The sequence below is a fragment of the Equus asinus genome, chromosome 13, assembly GCF_041296235.1.
Source record: "Equus asinus isolate D_3611 breed Donkey chromosome 13, EquAss-T2T_v2, whole genome shotgun sequence".
Classification (NCBI taxonomy): Eukaryota; Metazoa; Chordata; class Mammalia; order Perissodactyla; family Equidae; genus Equus; species Equus asinus.
The window spans coordinates 54,019,575-54,042,550 of NC_091802.1; the positions used below are offsets into that span (position 1 = coordinate 54,019,575).

The 22,976-nt window shown below is 53.1% G+C and overlaps 1 protein-coding gene across 3 annotated transcripts in view; it reads right to left on the reverse strand.

Moving 5' to 3' along the window:
• Nucleotides 1-14,245: 14,245 nt before the first annotated feature.
• The window catches only part of SDK2 (sidekick cell adhesion molecule 2), a 277,315-nt gene continuing 268,584 nt past the window's right edge, over nucleotides 14,246-22,976 (reverse strand). For all 3 annotated transcript variants that reach the window (XM_070483542.1, XM_070483541.1, XM_070483543.1), the window contains one exon: nucleotides 14,246-18,551. In XM_070483542.1, coding sequence (XP_070339643.1) covers nucleotides 18,198-18,551 — 354 coding nt within the window. In that variant the 3' untranslated portion in view covers nucleotides 14,246-18,197. The remainder of the gene's footprint in view (nucleotides 18,552-22,976) is intronic.

Consider the following 22,976-nt stretch of genomic DNA (forward strand, 5'->3'; position numbering starts at 1 on the left):
ACCAGGGCCTGATGTCAGCACAGCTGGGTGAGCTGAGCCCCTGCCCGCCCTGGGCTGTTCACTCCCACCCCACTGAGCAGAGGCTCTTTCACTCCTTGGTTCTCTGTTCTTGGGAACCACCTGGAGCCCTTTCACAGACCGGGCAACCTCTGCTAAGCAGCCTGGGAAAATCCTGAGGATACCAGGCTATTGGCAGATAACCTGGGGCTCAGGGGGAGGCCTGCCACCACGGTGGGAAAAGCCCGCCTCTGGGGGGTCTTTTGCCCCAGGCTTCAGGCCTGTGACCCCCCACCCCCACTCCAGGAAGTTAACATACATCAGGGCACTGGGGCAGCCAGTGCACTTAGAGAGTAAAACAACAGGTCATCCCCACGGGCTGCTTGGGGACAGGATGGTGTCCGATTGATGTTTGAATCTCCAGCGTGGGTTGGCTCATAGTGCATTGGCCAGATGAAGGAGCGAGCAGAGTCCACAGCCCTGCAGCGCCCCCTTCTCCTGCTGTAACCCCGCCTCGAACTGAGCCTCGTGAGCTCGCTGGACCACACGAGGTCATACAGCCTCCTAGGACAGCAGCCCCCGAGGACTCGGGGTTGAGGGGGGCACTGCGTCTCAGAGGACCCCTGGCCCAGAGGAAGAGGTGCTGCTCACCAGGCTGGGACTCTGGGGACAGGAGGCGGCAGTAGGGTTGAGTTGGGCCTGAAGAAGGTGCTGAGGTGGGTCAGGGGTGGTGGCAGAGCAGAGAGGCCATGGGGTTTACTGGAAATGAGTCCAGACGGCGTCAGAGCCTCAGGGCTGGGTGACCTTGGGGGAGCCAGTTAGTCTGTTTGAGTCGCATCTGGAGGAAGGGCATGGTAACAATCTGGACCACAGGAGGTTATCAGAAGGAGGGAGGCATATAAAGCATGTGACCTTGCTTTGTGAACTAAGTCCAATGTAAGGGACCCCAGTTACTTTTACTTTAGTTGCTAAGTCACACTTCAGGATTTTGGGTACTGCGCCCTTCTCTGTGCCTGTGCCAGGGAAAGGACAGATGGCACAGGCCCCCTCGCACTCCACTTAGGAGTCCTGTCTGTGACTGTGTGTCATCATCTTATTAGCATGCTGCCCCTGACCACTGAGCCAGGACATTTCCAGGAAGGTGGGAGGTGATACTAAACCTCTTGTTTATCTGGGAGGGAGAAAAGGATGGGCGAGAAAGATACAACCAGAGCTCTGGGCTCCTCAGAAAAATAGCATAGACTTTAGCTAAAGACAGCGAGTCTTAGAAGCAAGGACTCTGAAAGGGATGTTCCGTGTGGTCCCCAGAGTCCTGCAACCCAGAGCCTTACCCACCAGTGACCCTGTGACAAGCGGGAGAGCCCAGTCCCGCCCCTCGGCAGAGGCCTCTTCTGGATGCACCAAGGGCTCAAAGACCTGGATTAGGAACACAGGCCCTGGGCGAGATGGTCCTGGGCTCAAATCCCAACTGTCACTGTATGACCTGAGAGAAGTCACTCCAGCTCTCAGGGCTCAGTTTTCTCATCTGTAAATGGGGACCACATGGGTACCCACCTCATGGAGTTGGTGTGAGGTCTGTGGATAATGCAGGTCAGAGCTCAGTGTAGAGCTGGGGCCACACCAAGGGCTCCCCACGTGGATGCTGCCTGGTCTGAAAATTAAGCCCCCAAGTTAGACCTCCTGGAGCAAGTTTGTTCCTGAGCCTCTCCCCTTGGGCACAGAGAGGGCCCATCCCCACTAGCGTTTCCCGGAAAAGAGCTAACACAAAAAAAAAAGAACCACATTATCTGTAAGATGCAGTCCTGGACGTCTGATAAAGGGCTGTGTCAGGCTCCGGGGTGGGGAGGGTTGTGGGGGTGGAGGTGCAGGCTCGCCCAGAGCTTTCTGTCATTGTCTCAGGAGGGGCAGGCAGAGACCCAGCTCTGCTGGAGGGCAGCCCCCGATAACCAGAACCCCTCCTGGGCCTCTGGAGAGATAGAAAGAAAAGGGACCAGGAGGAAGGGAAGAGTTTCTGTTTGTGCCCAGAAAAGGCCTTTCTTCTCCCCAAGAGCCCAGCCCAGCTCCAAGGCGAATGTGGCCTGAATCTGGAGCACTTGGAAAAAGCAAGGGTCACTGCCTCTGGTTGAGTACTTTGCTGCAGGTTAGGAATTCTGCATCTCAATCCTAGGGAGTGGTTGTTATCTTTATTCCCGTCTTTCAGATTAAAAACAGGAAAAGCTAAGTAACTTCTCCAAGGTTACACAGCTAAATCCAGATCCTAGATTGGAAAAACTTAAGCAGTCAGGCTCCAGAGCCCACAGTTCCAGCCACAAAACCACGGGATGGCAGGAAAGGAAACAGACCTTGGCTGAAGCACGAGTGATCTTGTTACCATACTGACCCGTGGCGGGCCAGGGGAAGTGGCTAGGGAACACGGGGCACCATCTTCAACAAGCAGGCAGACCCCTGTCTTCCCAGGAAGATTCTACATTGTTTGGAGGAGAAACATGCACCCTGCTTCAAGGCACTTCTTAGAAGGCCACAGCAATGTCCCGCTCTGCCTTGTCACCTCTGCTCCCCCAGTCCACATCCACACCAAAGACCTCAATTAAATCCCTTCCTGGAGCGCAGTGCATGGCCCTGGGGCAAAGGCATCACTCCGCATCCTCCCTGTCCCAATGTGATGTGACACATCAGCCCAGATGTTCCAGACACTTAAAGGGACGGCGCCCTCAAATCAGCGGCTTCTTGTGCCTGCGCTTTTTGTTGGGGTGCTCTCACCTCCTTCCCTCCCTTTGCACTCAGCCCCCTGAAATCCTGGGCCCTCAGGTTGAACTTCTGATGCTTGTGTCTGTCCCTGGGGTCCCCCTACACTTTCCTAGCCCCCTGGGCACACTCCCCCAGAGAGGCTTTTCTGGAAGAAAGGGGCTTTAGGAGACATCTGTCTTCCCTCCTGAACCTGCCCCCACGTGCAAGCCCCAATGAGATGTGTCTTGAGCCAAGGGCAGCAAAGAAGGGCTGAGCTGGAGAAGGGCCAGGCCTCTGCGTCCCTTCTTCTTGTGGGAGAGGGAGGAAGAGATGCAAGAAAATGCGTTTATGGGCTGGGGGTCATTGTCAGAGCTCATCATCATGGCTGCCGAGTTTGTTTTCTCTTCTCTAGAGTTTTCAGTCTCCTGAGAGTTGTCTCGTGCGTGCGTGCGTGTGTGTGTGTGTACAGTATGTACATGTGTGTGTCCTTCTGCTCCTGCAAAGCGTTTGAGTCATAACAATAGCTCATCCCAGCCTGATGTCAAGGCCAATTTCCGCTCCCAGCTTAATGGCTTCATGCCGTGGGACACTAGCTTTCTCCACTCCCCAAGCCCTCTGTCACCTCCACGAGCCAGTTGCTCTCCAGAAAGCAGTTGTGGTTGAACGCAAAAGGCCTGTTAGGTAAGCCAGCCATGAGGAGGCAGCTTCAGGCAGCAGATCGCCCCAGAGCAGGCCCCAGGCCCAGGTCGGCAGAGTGTCTGGGTAGCAAGTGCAGTCCCCGCTGACGGGTATCCAGGCAGTCCTTCAGCACAGCAGAATTTGCTCGCCCAAGGCCACTGGCAGGTAACAGAGAGAGAGTGGCAGTGAGGAGGCTGATGGGCCTTGTAATTGAATCTATAATAAACTAATTACAGGGAGACTTGCAGAAGAGAATGTTTCCCCTTCTTTTTGAGCAAATAGTTAGGGACAATGATATAATGTTAGCGATCACCTAGGTTGCTCAGAAATAAAATCCAGAGAGGTGAAGTGACTGTCCACGGTCACACAGCAGAACCTGGGACAAGAGGGGAGCTCTTCTACCCTCAGGCCAGTGCTTGTTCCACTATATGGGTGGTTTTCAAAGGTTTTATTTTTGTAAGCAGGGGAATCTTCCCCTGCGCCCCCAGATGGAAGTGGGGGGTGATCAAGATGGAGTGAAACTGCGCAAGACATGAAACAGATCGAGGTGGTCCTGCTGTCTCTGAGGTGGGTGAGGGTCCCAGAACCCTTCCCGCCTTACCTCTTTCAATGCAGTTCTTGGGGCACTTCTGGGACCCTAAGGCTTTAGGGCGCTGTCCGAAAATCCCGACACTGATCAGAACAATAGTAAGCCCTCAGCACGTGCCAGTGTCCATGAGATCTTGGGCATTCTTCTAAGGGCTTGACATGTGGTAGCCCATTTCATCTCCAAAAAGCCCTGTGAGAGCCGACAGCAGTGGAGCTGCAGGACCCGTCAGCCTCTTTGCAGAGCTCCCTCCTCTCTGCGTCCCGGTGAACAGCTTCTCCTGGCACCTGAGGTGAACAGCTTCTTGTGGCACCTGGGCTCTTAGAGTGGATCTTTGCTAGCAGAGGGGGACTTCTTGTGCACACACCCGGCTCCACCTGGATAGTCGTGTCCTTGCACCCTAGCTCAGCTCCTCCCCCTCTTTCTCCTTTTTTCCATTTCACATTCCAGCCTCTCCCTTTCCTGGAGGGCGTGGAGAAGGCGCGGCTCCCCCATTGGGATTTTCAGTCTTGCAGAACCCACAGCCAGCCTTGCTGGTCTCATCTAAAGGCAAACTGGTGGCCTGTGGGTCAGATGCAGCCTGAAGATGTGTTCTGTTTGGCGTATGCGACTGTTCCAGTTACTGTTAATGCAGAGCAAACTCTTCTAAACACAACCATTTTATTATGCTTCTGGATTCTTTGGGTCTCAGGAATTTGAATAGAGCACAGAAAAATGGCTTGTTTCTGCTCTCACCTGGGAAGACTTGAAGGCGGGGGGTGACTCAATAGCTGGGGCCTGGAATCATCTGGATCATCCTCACTCACTTGTCTGGTGGTTACTGCTGGCTGTCAGCTGGGATCTCATCTGGGCCGTCAGCCAGCACACCTTTGTATGGCTTCTCCATGTGGGATAATTTGGGTTTCCTTCCAAGATGGCAGCCAAGGCAAGATGAAGCATCCCAAGAGAACCAGGTGGAAACTACATGAGCTTTTATGACTGTATTAGTTTCCTAGGGCTCCCGTAACAAAATACCACAAACCGGGTGACTTAAACAACAGAAATTTACTGTCTCGCTGTTCTGGAGCCCAGAAGTCCAAAATCGAGGTATGGGCAGGGTTGGTTCCTTCTGAGGGTTGTGAGGGAGAACCTTTCCCATGCCTCTCTCTGAGCTTCCCGTAGCCTCAGGCAGTCCTAGGCTTGTAGATGCACGCTCTAATCCTCTCTCTTCACGTGGTGGTCTCCCTGTGTCTTCACATCTTTCCTCTGTGAGTGTCTGTCTCTGTGTCCAAATTTCCCCTTTTTATAAGGACACCAATCACATTGGATTGGAGCCCACCCTAAAGACCTCACCTCAACTTGATCATCTGTAAAGACCCTGTTTTCAAATAAGGTCATACTCACAGGTATTAGGGGTTAAGACTTCAACCTCTTCTGTGGGGACACAACTCAACCCATAACAATGATCTAGCCTTGAAAGTCACATAGCATCACTTCTGCTGTGGTCACAAGCCCCCGCCCTGCCCAGATTCCAAGGGAGGGAACATCGACTCCACCTTTCCATGGGAGGAGTGTCCAAGTTATGTTATAAGAAGGGCACATGAGATGGGTGATATTGTTGCAATCATTTTTGGAAGATACCATCTGCTGCAACGATGCTTAAAATCTTTCCATATTTTCGGTTGCTACTATTTAAGCATAAGGGAGATTTACATTAAATTTGGATTTCTGAGAAGAATCAGAAGAACCTGGCAACATAGGGCTCTCACTTCCCCATGGCAGCAGTCGGTGAGAGCTGCCCCTCTTAGATGTCGACCCACTTCCGGGGTCTCTCTTCTCTTGAGGTCCAGGGTCGGTTGCTGTCTAGTCACTGTGCTGCATGGCTGTTATCTCCCTCACACTCAGCCTGCTTCTCTCCTGTATGTCCTCGCCGCCCGCTCCTGGGGTCTCTGATCCAGGCTGTGCAGAAGACGCTTGCTAGGGCAGCACCCCAGGAAGTCCCCCTGAGGTGAAGTCAAGGTGTCATGACTGGAACAACTCCACCCCCATCCCAAGAGCCGACGAGAAGACAACAGAAATGATCCGACCTCTGATTCATGGCCCCAGCGTCTGCAGGACTGGTCTAGGCAGGAGGACGAGGCCGGACAAGCACAGGCAGCTGGCTGATTACAGAGGGCAGGGTGAGGTGGGGGCGGGGAGGTGAGCTGGAAAACTGCAAACAGATGTGGTCATATCCACCCTCGCTGGCCACACCAGTTCCCTGCCTCCGTCTGCCCCGCCCCCTCAGATCTCCTTCCAAGAAATGACATGGGGGCCACTTCTGAGGTGGCGTCCCTGACTTCCTGCCATTCCCATCCATCCACGTCTTCTAGAGACTTCCATGATCTTCTCTGCTATTGGCCAATGCCTTCACAACACACGCCACTAGAGTAAACAGTGCCAAGCTTGCTGACCATATTTCAATGTCATCCTGGAGCCTTGAACTAGAGCAATAATTTTCTCCCCAGGAGAGACAGTGGAACAGAAGCAGTCCAGGACCGGGAGTCAGGGAAGGAGTTCTAGTTCTGTGTCCACGCGGGAGTCGGGGCAGGTCCCTTCACCTGCAGGAGCTCTCTTTAAGCTGGGACACATGGTGTTTTGGCTGCCACAGTCCCCAGGCATTGGGCATATCACTGGAGACCCTGGCCCTGTCCCCTCGGGCAGCTTCCTCAGCCTCTCTGTGTTTCAGCTCCTGCCTTTGTAAGAATGAATTAATTTCTTCAAAGTGCTTAGGAAAGTGTCTGGCTAAGTGTGAGCTATGGTTCATACTTATGGGTGTCCTTGATTGCACTGGGGTTTTCTCCATCTGGCATTGTTGTGCTGTCAGGTCCTAGAAGTTGGGGAATGTGGAGCCTTGCCTTGCAAGGGTCTGTGGTCCAGGCACCCGGATAGCAGCCTGCCCAGCCTCCCCACGTACCAGGCACTGTATCAGGCCCAGAAAGCAGACAAGTCCTGCCTCCATCCACTCGCAGGCCGGCTGCGCCCCCTCTGCTCCCAGATCTCAATGAACCCAGCGCTCTCCAGACCCCCTGCACTTCCCCAGCAGCAGCCACAAAGGCGGAAGGCCCCCAGAAGGAGTTCCGGTCACCAGCATCTGCGATTAATATTTTGCAGGTTGGTGGCAGTGCGGCTTTTTCATGACCTCAGGGAATGACTGTTGTTTGGCTCTCGTTAGAAAGGTGGAAACAATTTAAGGAGGGGGGGAGGTTGGGGAGAAACAGGAAAACAAGCATCCCGTAGTTGCCAGTTTAATGCAGGGCTGGCTGGCACTTTTCTCCAGAAATCTCAGACTGCTGGGGGAGGAGCGGAAGGGAGGCTCGACCGAGGCCTGGGGGGTGCGTGGTCCTGGGATCCTGCCAGCCTGGCGAGTCTATTGAACTAAACTCCCAGAGATAAGAGTCACAGTGGAGCTCCAAAGAGAGTTCATTACTCCTTCCCGAGGGCATAATAAATTACCGTGAATGGGGTGTCTGAGACCAACAAAATTCTCCAGTTCTGGAGGTTGGAGGTCCAAAAGCAAGGTGTGGGCAGGGCCGCTCTTCCTCTGTCGGCCCCAGAGAAGGCTCCTTCCTTGCCTCCTTGGGTTTCTCAGAACGGCAATCCTTGGCATTCCTTGGCTTGTGGACGTATCGCTCCAATCTCTGACTCTGTCTTCACGTGGACTTCTCCTCTGTGTGTTTCTGTGTCCCCTCCTCCTCTTATAAGGACAAGAGTCATTGGATCTGGGGCCCACCCTCATATCCAGCATGACCTCATCTTAACTAATTACACCTACAATGACTCTACTTCTAAATAACATCACAGCCTGGGGTTCCAGAAGAATGTGAATTTTGGGGGCACACAATTCAACCTACTACAGTACCCTCGGACGCCTTATCTTGGGGTCACACCGGCACCCCACAGAGGTTCCAGCAAGTGTGGACTTGACCAGAAGCCCCTTTAGTCCAGGGGTCTAAACTCCACCTGGTTTTTGTGTGGCCCATGAGCTAAGAATGATTTTTACATTTTAAAATGATTCAGAAAAAAATAAAAACCAGAATGATATTTCGTTACCCATGAAAATTATTCAAAATTCTAATTTCAGTGTCCATAAATAAAACTTGTTTGGAACACAGCCACACACCCTCATTTATGTATCGCTTTTGGCTGCTTCCACTAGAACAGAGACTGTGCAGCCAGAAAAGCCTGAAATATTTACTATCCGGCTCTTTAGGGAAAATTGGTGCCCACCCCTGGGGCCGTGGCTATCCTGAAACAATGTTTCCTGCCTGGCCTGCACCGCCCACATGTAGAGGCCTCTCCAGGTGTCCAGGTCTTCTCCTCTGGGTGGAGCAGTGTCTGAAGCCTGGGTGAACGCTGCTTGGTGGTTACCATAGGGCCCACTGTGCAGCCAGGCACGCCTGGGTCCAATCCTGGCTCTGGCGCTTAGCCAGCCGGCAGGTCCCTTCACTTCTCCATGTCTAAGTGTCCTTATCTGTTAAATGAGGAGGAGGTGAAATTTCTGCATCGTGGGGCTTCTCTGAGGATTAACAAAGCTGCAAAAAGGCCTTCATCACAGTGCTGGGTGTGGTTCGTGCTCAACAAAGTTCAGCTCTCGCCATTGTTGTCCTGTGGCTCTAGCAGATGCAGGCGGTTGCAAGCAACAGAAAGTCAAAGACTTTTGAAATTTTCTAATATGCCAGAAAATCCCACCTATTCTGGTGAAAGCTCCCAGCCAGGCTTTTCGGGTCTAAATCCACTCTATCAACACTGAGAACAGAGTAGGAGGAGAGCCTATCATCGGCCTTGGGTCTAAGACTGGAAGTTTCCATGGGGATAGCAACATCAGAAGGCACAGGTGAGCACCTCTGTGGATTGCTGGCGCCCAGGAGACCCTCCTGTCCACATTCCCCCTTGCTCTGCACCCATGGGGAGGCTGGTCTGTAGGGACTGCACCCCAGGGCCCTCTGACTTCCCACTGAGCTTTGACCATAAGGAGCCCAGATGGGAGAGTGGAGGATGGAAGGAGAACCAAGTCCAGGTGGGAGGATGGTGATTGTCTAGCTGCCAACCTGCCCCTGGGCGGCGTCCCTCTCTCCATCCAGCCTCCTCTGTCTGCAGGCTCCACTTCCTCCTCCTCCTCCATTTGCCATGTCAGGCCTGGGGTAGTAATGGCATCCTGCTGTCCCTAACCCTGGGCTCTGTAGTATCCCCTGAAGCTCCCTAATGCCTTACCACACCGTGGTGAGTGGTCTCTTTATGAAATCCTCCCCGAATGATCCTAATCCAAGTGTGCCGCTGCCTTCCAGCGTGACCGACACTCCAAAAGGCAGGTGTGGCTCTCCCACCAGAGACACTTTACATTTCTAAGATTCAGAGGTTTCCTACGGACCCAATTTCCAACCAGGAGGAGTCCCGAGGCCGGGTAGAGCAGGACCTGGTAAGGGAGTGGAAGCCGGCACTGAATGAGCCGGAATTGTGCCTAAAGCCAGAAGTTCTTGGATGATTCCACCTAAGTGGCATTTTATCCACGAACAATGGCAATAATCCCTTACGTGTGTAGAGCGTTGTATGGCTTACAAATTGTGCTTGCATGTAATCTCCCTTCTAATACCTTCTTTTCTTGGAGGGATACAGAGCAGTTTTTAGCATCCCCATTTTCTGGAGGAAGAAACTGAGGTTCAGAAAGTTTTGCATGAGCCCCCACATCTGGCGGACAGTTAGATTTTGAGGCAGGCGGCTGATTTAGCAAGTAAAAAATAGAGGATGCCATTTGAATTTCAGAGGATGCATTTGAATTTCAAATAACAACAAATTATGTTTTAGAATAAATATGTCCCGCACAGAATTTGGTTTGTGTTTTCTCCAGCGGCCCTAACTTGAACCCGGGTTTCCCGTGTCCAAGGCCTGTGTTCCCTGCTATATCAACTATGCTGACCAGCAAGATTCCTGAAGATAGCCTTGCACCAGCCAGGATTTCCCCTAAGTTTCTACCAAATGTCACAAACAATCCATCAGTCGTGGGGTGTGGGCGTGGAGATGGGTGAGAGAGATCCTATAGGAGGATGTGTTTCTTCTTCTCTCAGGCAAATCTATTAACAAGACTCCCTCCAAAGCAAAAATCTATGCAGGGCAGTGTCCTGCAGACATGAGTGGGTGTATCCTGGAGCCCTCAGGAGGGAGAATAGGCCTCGAGTCGCAGGACACAGGGTCTGAGAAAGCACTAACAGAGATGAGCTTCCCTCTGAACTTGGGGTCACAGTATCCCATCCTGGCTGAGGCAGAACCGAGCAGGACATCCAGTGCTGGAAGGAACTCGACTTGCTGTTTCCTCCACGCCACCCCCCGAGTCCCAAATCACAGCTTGCGTCCAACATGGCGGTCCCAGGGCCTACCTGTAGGAGGGGTTTGGGGCTGGGCCCTGCCCCCACTATCGAGTATCACTCATCAATAGAGGGATCAGATAATTTACTGAGCAAAGTGAAAGGGAGCATTATTAATAATTACACCAGGACCCTACGTGTAAAGCAGGACCTTTGGTGACCCTATTCATCAGCCACTTCACCTGGGCCCCACAAGGAGCTGCTGAGCAGATCCCAAAGCCTTCAAGACCGTGTTGCTGCAGGCGGTTGGAGCAGAGGGGCAGATGGGTCAGCCCAGCCCCTCATTATTCTGTAGCTCCACCCCCGAGCTGCGTGTTGAATGAAGGCCACCAGGAGGGGCCCTCCTGTTCAGTTCAGAGTCAGGTTGGTATTAGACTGGGTCCATGTCTATACAGCCAGCCTGCAGGGCAGACTCCAGGGGGTCATGGCCAAGGGTGTCATCCAGATCCTTGGAGCAATGGGCGATGTTCTTTGGGCTTTGACCCCCTGTGCCCTCTCGGGTAACCCAGGCCCTGGCTGAAGTTCTGGTTAAGTAGTAATAAAACCCCAACCCAAAGGGCCTGGTTGACTTGGACGGTCAACGTTAAGAAGAAAGTGAACCAAACGCTGTTTGGTTATTTCCATTTCCTTGCCCATGGTACCACTTAGTTTTTGAGCAATAGGGGCTGTACAGCCCCAACAGCCCCAAAGAGGAAGTGCGAAGGTCTCCTGATTTCCTTGGAGCCTCTCAGGGCCGGCATTCGAGAAGGTGGTTGCAGCATGTACTAGGAGCCTTGGGGCAGGCGGTGGGGGCAGTCCATCTTGAGTCTGATGGAGCCAATGGGCCTGACCACCCTGGAGCTGGCCCACCCAAGGCCTCTCCTCACCTTCTTACACTGCACCTTAACAGAAGCTCCTCCGTAACCCATAGCCTCCCAAGCCAGCTTCTGCAGGGAATCCTCCGTGCCAGAAGCTGGGATGTCAAAAAGAGAAATAGCAGCCGCTTTCTCCATCTGTTGACTCCAGCCAAGCCTCATTGTCAAAGTACTTTGCCATTAAGATGGGGAACCTGAAAAAAAGCAGCTCCGATGGTTCTAGACCTGCCCCTCTGCGTGCAGGACAGAGAAACTGGGGTGGGGAGGGATCATTGGAGGACCCTTCTGAAGGTCACCTCTATCTAGGAGATTATTTCCCTATGCTTTGTTCCCTGAGTCTGATGTTGGAAAAGGCAGAAGTTGGACCCATTCCACAGATGAGGTCGTGGAGGCTGGTAGAGGTTGAACTCAAGTTTAAGCTGGAATTTGTGGGAACCCAGGTCTGCCAACCCTATGCTCTTTTTGGTTAGCCTCTCCAACCGAGTGCTTTCCCATTTGGTAGCTCTGGGAGCTTTAAGAAAAGAAATCCCACTGAGTTCTGAGATGCTTCTTCATGTGTTCCAGGCGAGATTACCTTTTCTCGGTGGGAGGGAGGGCTATGTGGAATCTAAACCGGGGCGTGGTATCACACCCACTTGTCTCCTTGGCTTTTTGCAAAGCGCCTTCCCTCCCCTCCCCCCCATCCTTCTCAGCAGATTGACTTTCCTCTTTTTTTTTTTTTGGTGTCAGCATTGTCTTTTTTTTTCCCTGGTGTATTTGACTGGTAATAGAGCTGGAGACAGCCAAAGTCCACGCCCACTGGCCACAGGTAGGGAGGGGCCGATCTGGGATTAGAAATGAATGAGGAAGAAGATTGGAATCAAAGAATACAACGAGGCTTCTCCCAGGTCGAGAACAAACCTGCTTCAACCACCAGAAACACAAGCCTTTGATAGTCAAAGCCCTTCCTTTCAAATCCCATTATTTTCTTTGATCTTTCCACAGTTCCCCTGAGAAAACTAAGAGGCACTGTAAGTCTCATAGTTTGCAAGTGGGTATTCTAGAGCCAGTACCCACTCTGCTGACTCCAGTTCTGGAATGTCTTCCATGTGACTACTCTTTGATCAAACATCCTCAAATCAGTTGGAGTGGAGTTGCATCTAATGTGGGGGTTGGGTTCCAAATTTCGTGTAATACAAAGATTACGTGTAGTCAAAATCACCCTTGAAAAACCCCTTAATCACCTTGAGAACTGGTCATACGGTACAGTATGCTTGGTGCGTACTGTAATATATGCAGGAGAAGCTCTCTTATCTGACCTCCACTTAACCAACAAGCCATATCCATGGTTCCCTATATTCCGTCTGCACAGCATGCAGATGCCCATGGTCCCCTGAACGCTGCAGACTCATAGCCTGCTTTCTGTGATGCCCATACGCTTCTGCTCCCACTGAATCGAGTCGTATGTTTACAAAGAGTCAACTATCACTGTTCCCAAACTTGTTTATGCCAGTTGTACTTTTTATAGTAATTACATAATTTAATGAACTATGATGTAAGTGGATAAAATAAGAGTGCAAAAGGAGAATAGTCATTTCTTTGAAAATCACATCAAATGCTTTGGAAAAGGAAGGCTTTGATAAACGAAATTTGCAAAAATGAAAGAGTGTGTTGAATTGATCATGGACAAGACCTGCAAAATATTAGGGAAAAATGAGAAAATCCAGGATTCTGCTCTTCCATTAATCCGTAATTCCTCCCCTGGAAAACTGAGATTCCCTGTGTTCGCCTGGCTGTCGCTCCCGTTTTGGGGACAGCAGTTAGCCCTGTGACTTCACTCCTCTTAGGGATCTGAGAAGAGTACTTGATTTTTCAGTTCATCCAGCTTTTTACTTGTTGTTGGGACAAAGTGGCAACTTCCAACTTCCTTACACGCTGGACCGGAAACCGGAAGACCTCAATCCATCATTTCTAAGAATTTTTGCTTTACTTTAAAGAGATAGTAACTGGAAGTCACTGATGATGCATTATACATGTGATTTATGTAAGAAAGACAATAAGGAACTCTATCCATTGAGCCCCTTCTCAAAAAGGGAAAATGCTAAGACTCAACACTAACAGATTAGTAAATGAATGTATATTTGTGTGTCCTAAGTAAAAATAAAGTGTGTAAGGTGCACACATACATATATATTTAAATTCCCTTAATTATGTTTTCATTAGTTGACAGCCTCTGTATGAATAAATGTCTGACGTACATTACACAATAACGTAGATGCTGTGAGCTAAGTGTACTCACTGGGAGGCATTACCTGTACTATTCAAATCATTTCCCCTTCGCCCTCTGTCTTATTTGAATCCATCTCACTTAATTTACGTGAGAGAAATGTGGTGCATTGTAACACCACCGTACTCATCAATTCAGTGATGCAAGCGCTGACTCTAGACCTGGGGGATTAACCGGGTTAGATGCACCAAACACCACAGTGGTTCTCGTGACATCAAGCCACTAGGATCTGAGGGGCTGGCTTTGTAAAATTAAAACAGAAATGGACCAGGAACTTGCCTTCCTGTATCAGAGAGGCGGCGTTTGTCTCTAGACTGCTGTCGTACAAATTCTGCCCTTCCTAATTCTCAAGGGCAAACCGCTTCAATTCTCCCTGATCCAGTTTCCCTCCTCGGGGTTGTCACAAGGATGCCGTGAGTTAATCAATGAACATTGCCTGGCACAGGGTGAACGCCCTACGTGTGTTAGCTATGGCTCTTATGATTATCATTTATTGTTATCTTTTCCCCTCTAATTTGACATAATCTGATAGGGTCTTATCCTAAAGGTGTAAAATAAATAGTGCCTTTCACATGAAGGCACAGGTGTCCACTTACCTACAAATTAAGAAAGCAAATGAGTTGGACCCTTGACTCCCTGCAAAAGCACAGCCTGGCTGACGATGGGCGTCTGGAGAGCAGATTGCGTGAGCATGGTGTGGGGGTGGGGGTCCCCATTTACCTTCCAGGGAGGAGAAGAATGACGATTGCTTCAGAACTCCAAAAAAAAAGTTTATTTATAAAATACTGACAAGTTTGACAGGACATGGGACTTCTCGTGGTATATAGTTCAAATCAATTTCTTTCTTACCTTTCATTTAAAAAATAAACCTGCTAACAAGCTATATGACATATAGATATATATTTTTTTTCTTACAGATAGACACCTGCCATAACGAATACTCTCCCCATAATTTTTCATTATATCATTTAAATCAAAAAATAAAGATTTGTGTTGGTTTTTGTTTTTGGAGTCTATTGTGTGTAAAGAAAGGTAACATGTTTAAATGCTTTTGGTTATTCTTGTGGAAACAAAGAGAAGGAGGGTGGTCCCAAGAGGGCACCTGTGCTCAAGGTGGTGGTCAGGGTTGCCACTGCGCGGGACTATACAGAGGCACTGGGGGGCGGGCGGCTGCTGCTCACATGGCCCCCCCCTCCCCCTCCCACCCTCCAGCCCCTCACCCAGTGTGGGCACCTTCAGATGTGCACCATGGAAGGTGAGGGAAGTCCCTGCCCAGAGTGGGCTTTGGGGAGGCTGTGGCACCTTTAAAGCTCTGCCCAGGGAGGTATGGGCAGAAAGAAGGCCTCGAGGCAGCCTGCACCAGGGCGGGGCAGCCAGAAGTGTCCTTGTTCCCTCTGAATCGTGGCAGTGTCAGGTGGGGGGCCAGAAGGAGGCAGCCTGGGTTTGCAAACTCCCTGGAGTCCTGGGAGGAAGGTGCATCTGGAACCCAGAGCAGCTTTGGGTTCGTCTTGGCAGTCTGGGTGCGGAGCTGATGCGAACACTGGAGGCACGGCCAGGAGGGGGAAGGGTGGCCAGGAGGGGGAAGGGTGGCCAGGAGGGGGAAGGGTGGCCCTGATGTGCCAGGTGTAGGCTGCTGGGTACGACACCAGGAGAGTTCCCGAGGGCACAACGAGGCAAAGCTAGAGGTGCCAGGTGGCGAGCATCCTGGTGTGAATCTGCTTCGGGTGCAGTCACATGGACAACTCAGGGAGGCTCCCAGTTCCCCAAGGGTTGGGCCCACCACACCCTTCCAGTGCGGCCAGATATCTGGACCAGGGCTGGGCACCACCACTGCCCCAGCAGAAATGTAAACAAGGGCGAAGAGATGTCCTCTTAGAAATCCAGGGCTCCCCAGCCGGAGACCTGGGCTTCCAGACGTGACCGGGACAGTGGAGGCAACATTTCAGACGGGTGGGTGTGGATGGAGGGTGAGACCCTCACCTCGGGCTCTGGGTTGCAGGGTCCTCGCCCTCTCAGACAACAGATCCCAGTGGTGCCCAAGTGGCAGTGACTCAGGCTGCCTGTGCCTCACAGAGGGACAACTCAAGCCATCGGAGGGAGTCACAAGAGGCTCTTTACTAGCACACAAGTGGATGTGCATTCTGTGCATTTCTGTATCTGTGCGCGCACGTGTGAGCCCAGGTGTGCATGGGCGCCATCACAAGCGTGCACGTGTGCGTCAGCACGGTGGAGGGAGCGTGTGAGGAGGGGAGGATGAACATCTTAGTGTGCCAGATGATTCATAAAGGCGAAGGAAATGTGGCCTCATGTGCTGCAGTATACACACACACACACACAATGTTTTTACTCATCCCCGCTTCCCACCCCCCCAGATCCCTATCTGGGCTGGGCTAAAATAATTCCCTAACGCAAACTGGGAACTTCCTTAAATGGTTAAACACACAGCAGAGAGGGAAAAGGATGGGATTGTTTAAAAAAAGAAGATGAGAGGAAAGGAAAGAGGAAGTGCAGCGGGATCCCCTGCGGGCGGCCCTGGATGTGCTGCCTCCCCGGGGCCAGATGTGCGCAGGGCAGAGCCTCGCGTGCGTGCGTGCGTGCTCCTCTGGGGGAAAGAGCGTTTCCTTCCAGACCCCTTAGTGGAGAAGCTGCTGTTTGGACCCCAGAGCTGGGTCAGCCTGTCTGCTGAGCCGTCTTCCGACTTCTCCCCATCACGTTCCCTGGCTGTCTGCACACGGCGGGAAGAGCCACGGCCGGGGGTGCCCTTTCCTCAGGCCCCGGCCCTGCTTCCATCCCAGTCACCTGATTTGGGGCCGGTAGGGAGGGGTACAGGTCCTCTCTTTCCTTAGTTCCACTCAGGTCTCCCCTAACTGTAATCCTCACCCCCCAAAATAGGGCACCGCCCCCTCCCAGGCAGGGCCAGCAGTGCCCGCTGCTCCGCAACCCCAGTGCTGAACTGAATGTGCCCTGCGGGTCCATCTCCTCTCCCAGAGGAAGCCATCCATCCCCAAACGTGGGGGTGGGCCACTGCGCAGGGCTGCTGGGGGCACCCAGGGGGCACAGGACAGCCCAGGGAATGAGATGGAAAGGCTCCTCCCTCAACCGTTGCATCTGGAAGTCTTGAGCCGATGGGCAGATCCAGGCCACCAGAGTGGCTTTTTAAAGAACATTGCTTGGAGCAGATTGTGTGTGTGTCAAAGCTCTGCCTCCCATCAGTAATTCTTGTCCCTGGGTCCCATCTGACCTGCTCCTCCTGGCCGGCCAGGCTGTGCATCTCGGGAGCTGTGCCTGGTGCGGATGAGGCCCCTCCCTGCTCTGAGCCCTGGCTCGGCTGAGCCCAGCCTGGAAAACATTACTGGGGGCTGGGATGGTCTTTGTCTCTTTGTAAACGGGGTGCTGAGCTGATCTGGCAACCTCTGGGAGCTCTGGCCTCTGGACCAGGGCCTTGGCCGTCCCTCTGGTGTCCTGTCCCTCTGTGATTAGGAGGCAGTGAGTTTCCGAGGTGTGGGTTGAGAGCGAGGGGGACACAGATCTGAAAGTTAGTGCCCTGTCTGGTCAGGAGGACCCTTAGGGATTTCTCTTACAGAGGATCCCTGGACCCTTGTCTCTGCAAGTGCATGGGGTACGTGTGTGTATGTGTGTGCGTGTGTGTGTGTGTGTGTGTGTGTGTGTGTGGCAGAGGAGGATGTCTCTCTGAGGAGAGGGGTGTGTCTGCCTCGGCAATCCCTCTGGGGCTCCCCAGCCCCAGGCGAGCTGAATTTCCTTGTCTAAATGGCTCCCTTTTCCTCTTCCCTGAAGGAAGGGGCAGGTGGTATCTGAATTAGAAGACAAGGAAAAGTCAAAGCTTCCTTCTTAGGTTCCTGACTTCCCGCTTTACGCCCCGTGAAGCCTGGCCAGCGTCCCTGCCTCTGTTCCCGAGTTCATCTCTCCCAGTCTGTGCTCAGGAAAGTGAATTCAAGTAAAGGGAAGGCTGGGCTCAGTGGTGGGGGGGACTCTCCTGCACCCTGAGGGGTTTTCTTCCTGGGATTCACAATAAAAAAGCATGTTAGGAACAAGGAGCTGGCTGGGCAAATTCTCACCCTTTAGTTGTTTTCCTTTTTCTAAATAAACCAAATGCTTGGCGGAGAAGTTGAGCAAGGGAGAGGGGAGTGGAGGGTGAGGAGCAGGGCAGGGGGCGAGCAGGGCCATCCATGGCAGCCAGCGATGCACGGTGCGGAGGTGGGAGGGTGCGGAGAGAGGAGGTCAGGTGGGCTCCCATGGACGCCCATCCTTACACAGCATCAGCCAGCACTGGGCCCAGGGCTCCACACATGCCCGAAGGGGGCAGCTGGCTGGATGTCTGGAAGCTTCTTCTCCCCTCAGCCATGCCTGCCTTACAGCCCTCCAGTCCTTTCCCTTCTCTCTCTCTCTCCAGGGACCCCACCCACTCTGTGTCCACCGCAGCCGCTCCCCCAACTCTGTGCTGTCTCGAAGGAGCAGCGAAACCCACAATCTTGAGGCCGACCAACCATTGGCCACACATTGTTCTCTCATGGTTTTCTTCTCCCTCCTTCTCAACGCCGGCTTTGCTGGCCCTGGAATCTCTGGAAAAATAAACTCAGGAGGTGAAAAGTTGACTTGGTTTCGTGGTGTTTTTGTTTTCTGGCAGGCGGTGGGGGGAGTGCTGGAGGGGGAGTTGGGGGCCATTTTTCTTTCTTTTTCCTCTTCCAACGTCAAACAAATGATGAAAATCCTGCTATAGGAGCCCGGGAGCCGGGGGCTAGGCTGCTGGGGGGCCGGTAGAGGGTGCTTTGCTGACTCGGGGGGTTAGGGGGGTTTTGGGGTGTTGGGGTCCGACTGGCCTTGGGCCGAAAGAGGCTGCCCTGCTGGGCGCTGCCGCTGTTGGCGATGGTGGCGTGGTCCGGCTCGCCCGAGTCGCTCTCCGTGTAGCTGTACGCCTGGGCCCGCGAGATGCCCTTCTGCTGCCTGCGCCACGAGTTGTAGTACGTGGGGTCGCTGATGTAGTGGTTGACGAAAGAGTGGGCCTTCTGGTGGTTTGGGTCGACCTCGTACTCACTGTCGCTTCCCTGAGAGGACAGAGAATGGGGGTGTCAGTGGCCCCGTGAGAACAGGTCCTCGTGGTCGGGGCTGGGAGGCACAGAGCTCTGTGGTTTGAACCTCTTCCAAGCCCTGGACTCGGGGCGCCTCAGCCCCTCTCTGCCGAGGGGGCGTAACAGCCTCTCACGCCCACCTCTGCTCCCTTCAGAGCACACCACGGACGCAAAGTGTCTGCCACGGTGTTGGCACACAGCATGACATGAATCCACAGACTTGAGTTCTAAATTTTTTAAAATCGAGGTGAAATTTGTAAAACGTAAAGTTAACCATCTAAAAACATGGCATTTAGTACATTCACAAAGTTGTGCAACCGTCACCTCTGTTTAGTCCCCAAACACTTTCATCCCCCCAAACAAAAACACTGTCCCCATTGTCACTCCCCATTCTTTCCTGAGCCCCCTGCCCACCCCCTGCCCCGGCAACCACCAATCCACTTTCTTTTTTTATGGATCTACTTATTCTGGGTAGTTCATACAAATGGAATCATCCAATATGTGACTTTGGTGTCTGACTTCTTCCACTTAGCAGACTGTTTCTGAGGTGGAATTAATCATGCTACTTTATTTTCTATATTTCCGATGCTTCGACATCTGGGGCCCTGATGCCCTGGAGGGAGCACCCCCCCGCCCCCCCGGCCCCAGCCAGAGGTTCATCACTTCTCAGAGACGGTAAGTGGACTTTCCTGTCCAGAGCTTACACCCACCACCTCCTCTAACGGGCTCTCACTCACTGACCCACAATCCCCTGTCCCCAGTCACCCCTGGGCCAGGTACCAGACAACTGGGGGCAGCTGCATCGCAAAGCCTCTGGAATTTATTCAAAGTAGCCCGCTTCCCCTGCCCACCTTTCCTGTGGAAACCACAATAAAGGATCCTCCTTACATCTTCCTCCTGCTCCCTCCGCCTCCTGACCCACCCTGGTGCCTCCCCACCTGGCCTTTCTTCTTGGGAACAGGGACAAACCATCTTTTCAATGGTAATCGTCTCCTGATCTGTGGGCCTCACCAGACCTGAATAATAACAGAACCAACATTTCAAAACAGAGGCTCATGCACCATCTACTGAGTTCCAATCTTGGTCCAGCCTCTGACATTGTGTGACTGGGGCCAAAGCCAGGGCCAGATTAGAAGACCTTTCGAGGCTCCTGGCACTGAACCAAGGCTGCTGCTCACCCTTTGTGATCCAGCATAAAAAAGCAACACACAGTTACAAAATAAGCACGAGGAAAATATCAACACAAGTTCTCAATTTTCACAGGATGATGGCCCTGAAGCTTTTTAAAAGAAGTATAACCTATTACATTATTCTCAAAATTGTTGGTACTTTGGTGTCCTCGGCATGCGCTTCATCTGCCTATCAGGGAAATCAGCACAAGACAGGAGGCAATCTGGGTTGTCAAATAAAATAGCGTTCAGATCTGAACGGCGGAGCTAAAAATATCGGGCGCCCCTCCCCCACCCCAAGCTCCCAGCCCTGTTTTGAGAACTAATAAGACAACAGATGGGAACGCCCTCAGAACTCTCTGGAAGAGATGCACTCTGATTTTACTGAAAAGTACACGCTCAACAAAATACAGCCCTGCAGACCCTGCTCAGGCGACCTCATCTCTGCCCAGCTAATGCACGTGCGCAGGCAGTAAGTTTTATCAACCTGAGTAAAACATACTTTGCGGAAAAAAACTGCAGCAAGAAAACCCAGTGAGTTTAATACAAATGAGTCTGCGACCATCAGGTGTGTCCCGCTTAACAGGGAAGGAAAATGGAGAGCTGACCCAGCCCAGAGGGTCTGAGCCATGGGAGAGGTAACATCCGCTTGTTCTCAGGAACGCAAAGTCCTTTACGGCATCTGGACCCTCAAGAGAAGCAGGGACAATGTATAGAACTGTCAAGATACCAGCTCGCGAGCAAGCGGGCGCTCTGCCAGACAGCAGGAAATGCTGACTCGCACTCCGGCATTTAATCTTCACACCTCCGTGCTGTAGCTACTGCTGGTTACATGGGTACTGATGGGAACATCAGCCCAAAGAAATGAGAGCTTTTTGCCCAAGGAAATGATGAGTTGGGCTTGAACTCAGATCTGCCTGATTTTCCAAAGCCCACACATGCGCTTAACTCCTACACTCCTGCCTGGGGGTCACAAGATGGGAGTGAGAGCCCCTCTGCCCTCCCCGGGGGTGGGGGGGTTAACTCTCCCTAGTGGATCAGCTCATTTACGTGGTCTGGCCCCTCCCCTCCTCCTCCTCACCCCTCCACAGCCCCGCTGCTCTCCTTACCACCACGCCACCCGGCAGACACCCCCAGGACCTCAATCTTCTTGGCAGGCAGAGCTGGCTGCCCAAGACAATGGAAAGTCCCTCACTTGGTCTCCCCATGACGCAATGCAGCACAATACAAGCCCCTTTCTTTGCCTACTGCCCAGCTGCTGGCCCAGGAGGGAACAAAGGGGCCGCACAGACCAGAGGGCTCCATATGCCAAGAGCAGGGCGGGGGCTGCTGGGTGGGCACCTGATGCCTGGGGCCGCGGTGAGGCTGCCCCAGAGGCAGAAGTCTGAGGGAGGTGTGGTGGATGCCACGGGGCAGGAGGCCGGAGGTCCCGGTCCAGGAGCAGTGAGGGTCTGTGAGTGTGCGAGGTGCCCCCAGATTCCCCTACAGGTTAGGTCTCTCGGGGAGGGCACCTGATGACTGGCGGGATAGTTGCCAACACCAATGCGAGAGGTTCTAGAACTTTGGCTTCAGACTTGGGGAGGAATCCCCAAGTCAGTGCAGGCCCATCTCAGAGTGAATGAGTCTCGGGTAGGAAGTGACCGTGGCACAGAGAAGTTCCAACTCTGTCCCTTACCAGCTGAGTAAGTTTGGACCCATGACTTGGCCTCTCTGAGCCTCAGTACCTTGTCTGTAAAAGGCATAGATCTCTGCAGTGCACAGGGTAAAGTGAGCTAACGTGAGAGAATGCTGTAAAGGCATTATTAGGGAGAGAAGAGGGTGGGGCTGAGTGGGAGGGGGCCTGGAAGCCCCCCTAGGAGGGATCAGAAGGGGTCAGGGAATGGGGGAGGCTGACAGTACTCAGACAGCTGGGAAGGGAGAAGAACGTTCAGCTCCAGTCCCCCCAATCCCCTTGCCCAGAGTGAGGCAAGACGGGATGGGGAAAGGGTCTCTGTGGCCCTCCTGGGGGCGGAGATCCCAAAGCCTATTTATTCATCCAAATTATCACAGTCCCCAAACAAAGCTGCAAAGCGCTGCGGGAGGGGCAGGGAAGTTAGAGTCTGTCCCCTCCCCCAAGCTCTCCGGAGCCAAAGGAGGGGGTCTTTGCATCAGCCACAATTCTCCCGCCTCCATCTCCGTGAACATCTGTTTCTTTTCTGGGTGGGGGTGGGGTGAGAAGAGAAGAAAGAAAGCCGGGGTTGGGGGGGGAGAGGGCGGGGGCAGGCAGGGGCTCCCATTCAGGCTTTCAGCTCTCCCCGGCCTGGGTAATTGAATGCAGCTTCCCAGTAACTGCCCAGCACAAAGGGGGCCTTTCACGGGCAGTCCCGCCAGGCCGCCAGGCAATCAGGCGACTGCTTCAGCTCCCGGGCCTCTTAACAGCTCCTCAAAGCTACTCAATCAGCAATTACGGGGTCTGGGGAGCCGGGGTGCAGACTCCAGGCCAGGCAATGGGAGCCGGGAGGGGACTAGGGAAAGGGAGGGCCCCGGAGAAAAGACCCAAACAAAAGAAGGAGCAACGGAAAGCCTTTTGCTTTTCTGTTCGTTTCTAGAGGCAGGGACTCTTGCACCAGGCTCAGTGGACGATGGGGTGGGTGCTGTCCTGGGCTTGAGGACCCGTGTTGACACCCTGGGACCAGGCACGGCGCCCTCATCCTGTTGACTCTCACAAAGTCTGGCAGGAATGTGTTGCCCCAAATGACAGGAGGTCACCCCGTGCAGCTCCTTCGGAGCTGGAAGCTGGAGCCCCTCCCTCGTCTGGAGTCCCTCCCTCGTCTGCACTGAGTCCAGTCTGAAGCCCAGCTGTGCACTGGTCCCCTTGGACGCCAGCCGGGCCTCTCCTGCAGGGCCTGCAGCCTCCTGGGGATTAGAGGTGGGGTGGGGGCACGTGCTAAGTGTCTCCCTCACTGGACAACCCCTTGAGGCACAACTTTATCAGGGCTCTGGGCTCCCTGAGCTAAAACAGCTGAAATCTCCCAGGAATGTCCTTTGAAAAACGTCACCTCAGACACGATGTCACGTGTGCTAACTGTGCCCTTACAGGTCAGGTGACAGCCAATGTGCGCCTGCCCTCAGCTGTCAGAGATGCCTGTGGTCAGGGGCTTCCCAGGAGGTCACTGGGGTAGGGGGTGGGGTCGGGGTCAGCTATGGCCTCTCTCATTCCATCTCCCCTCTGTGCCCAGGAGCTGGGCAAGGC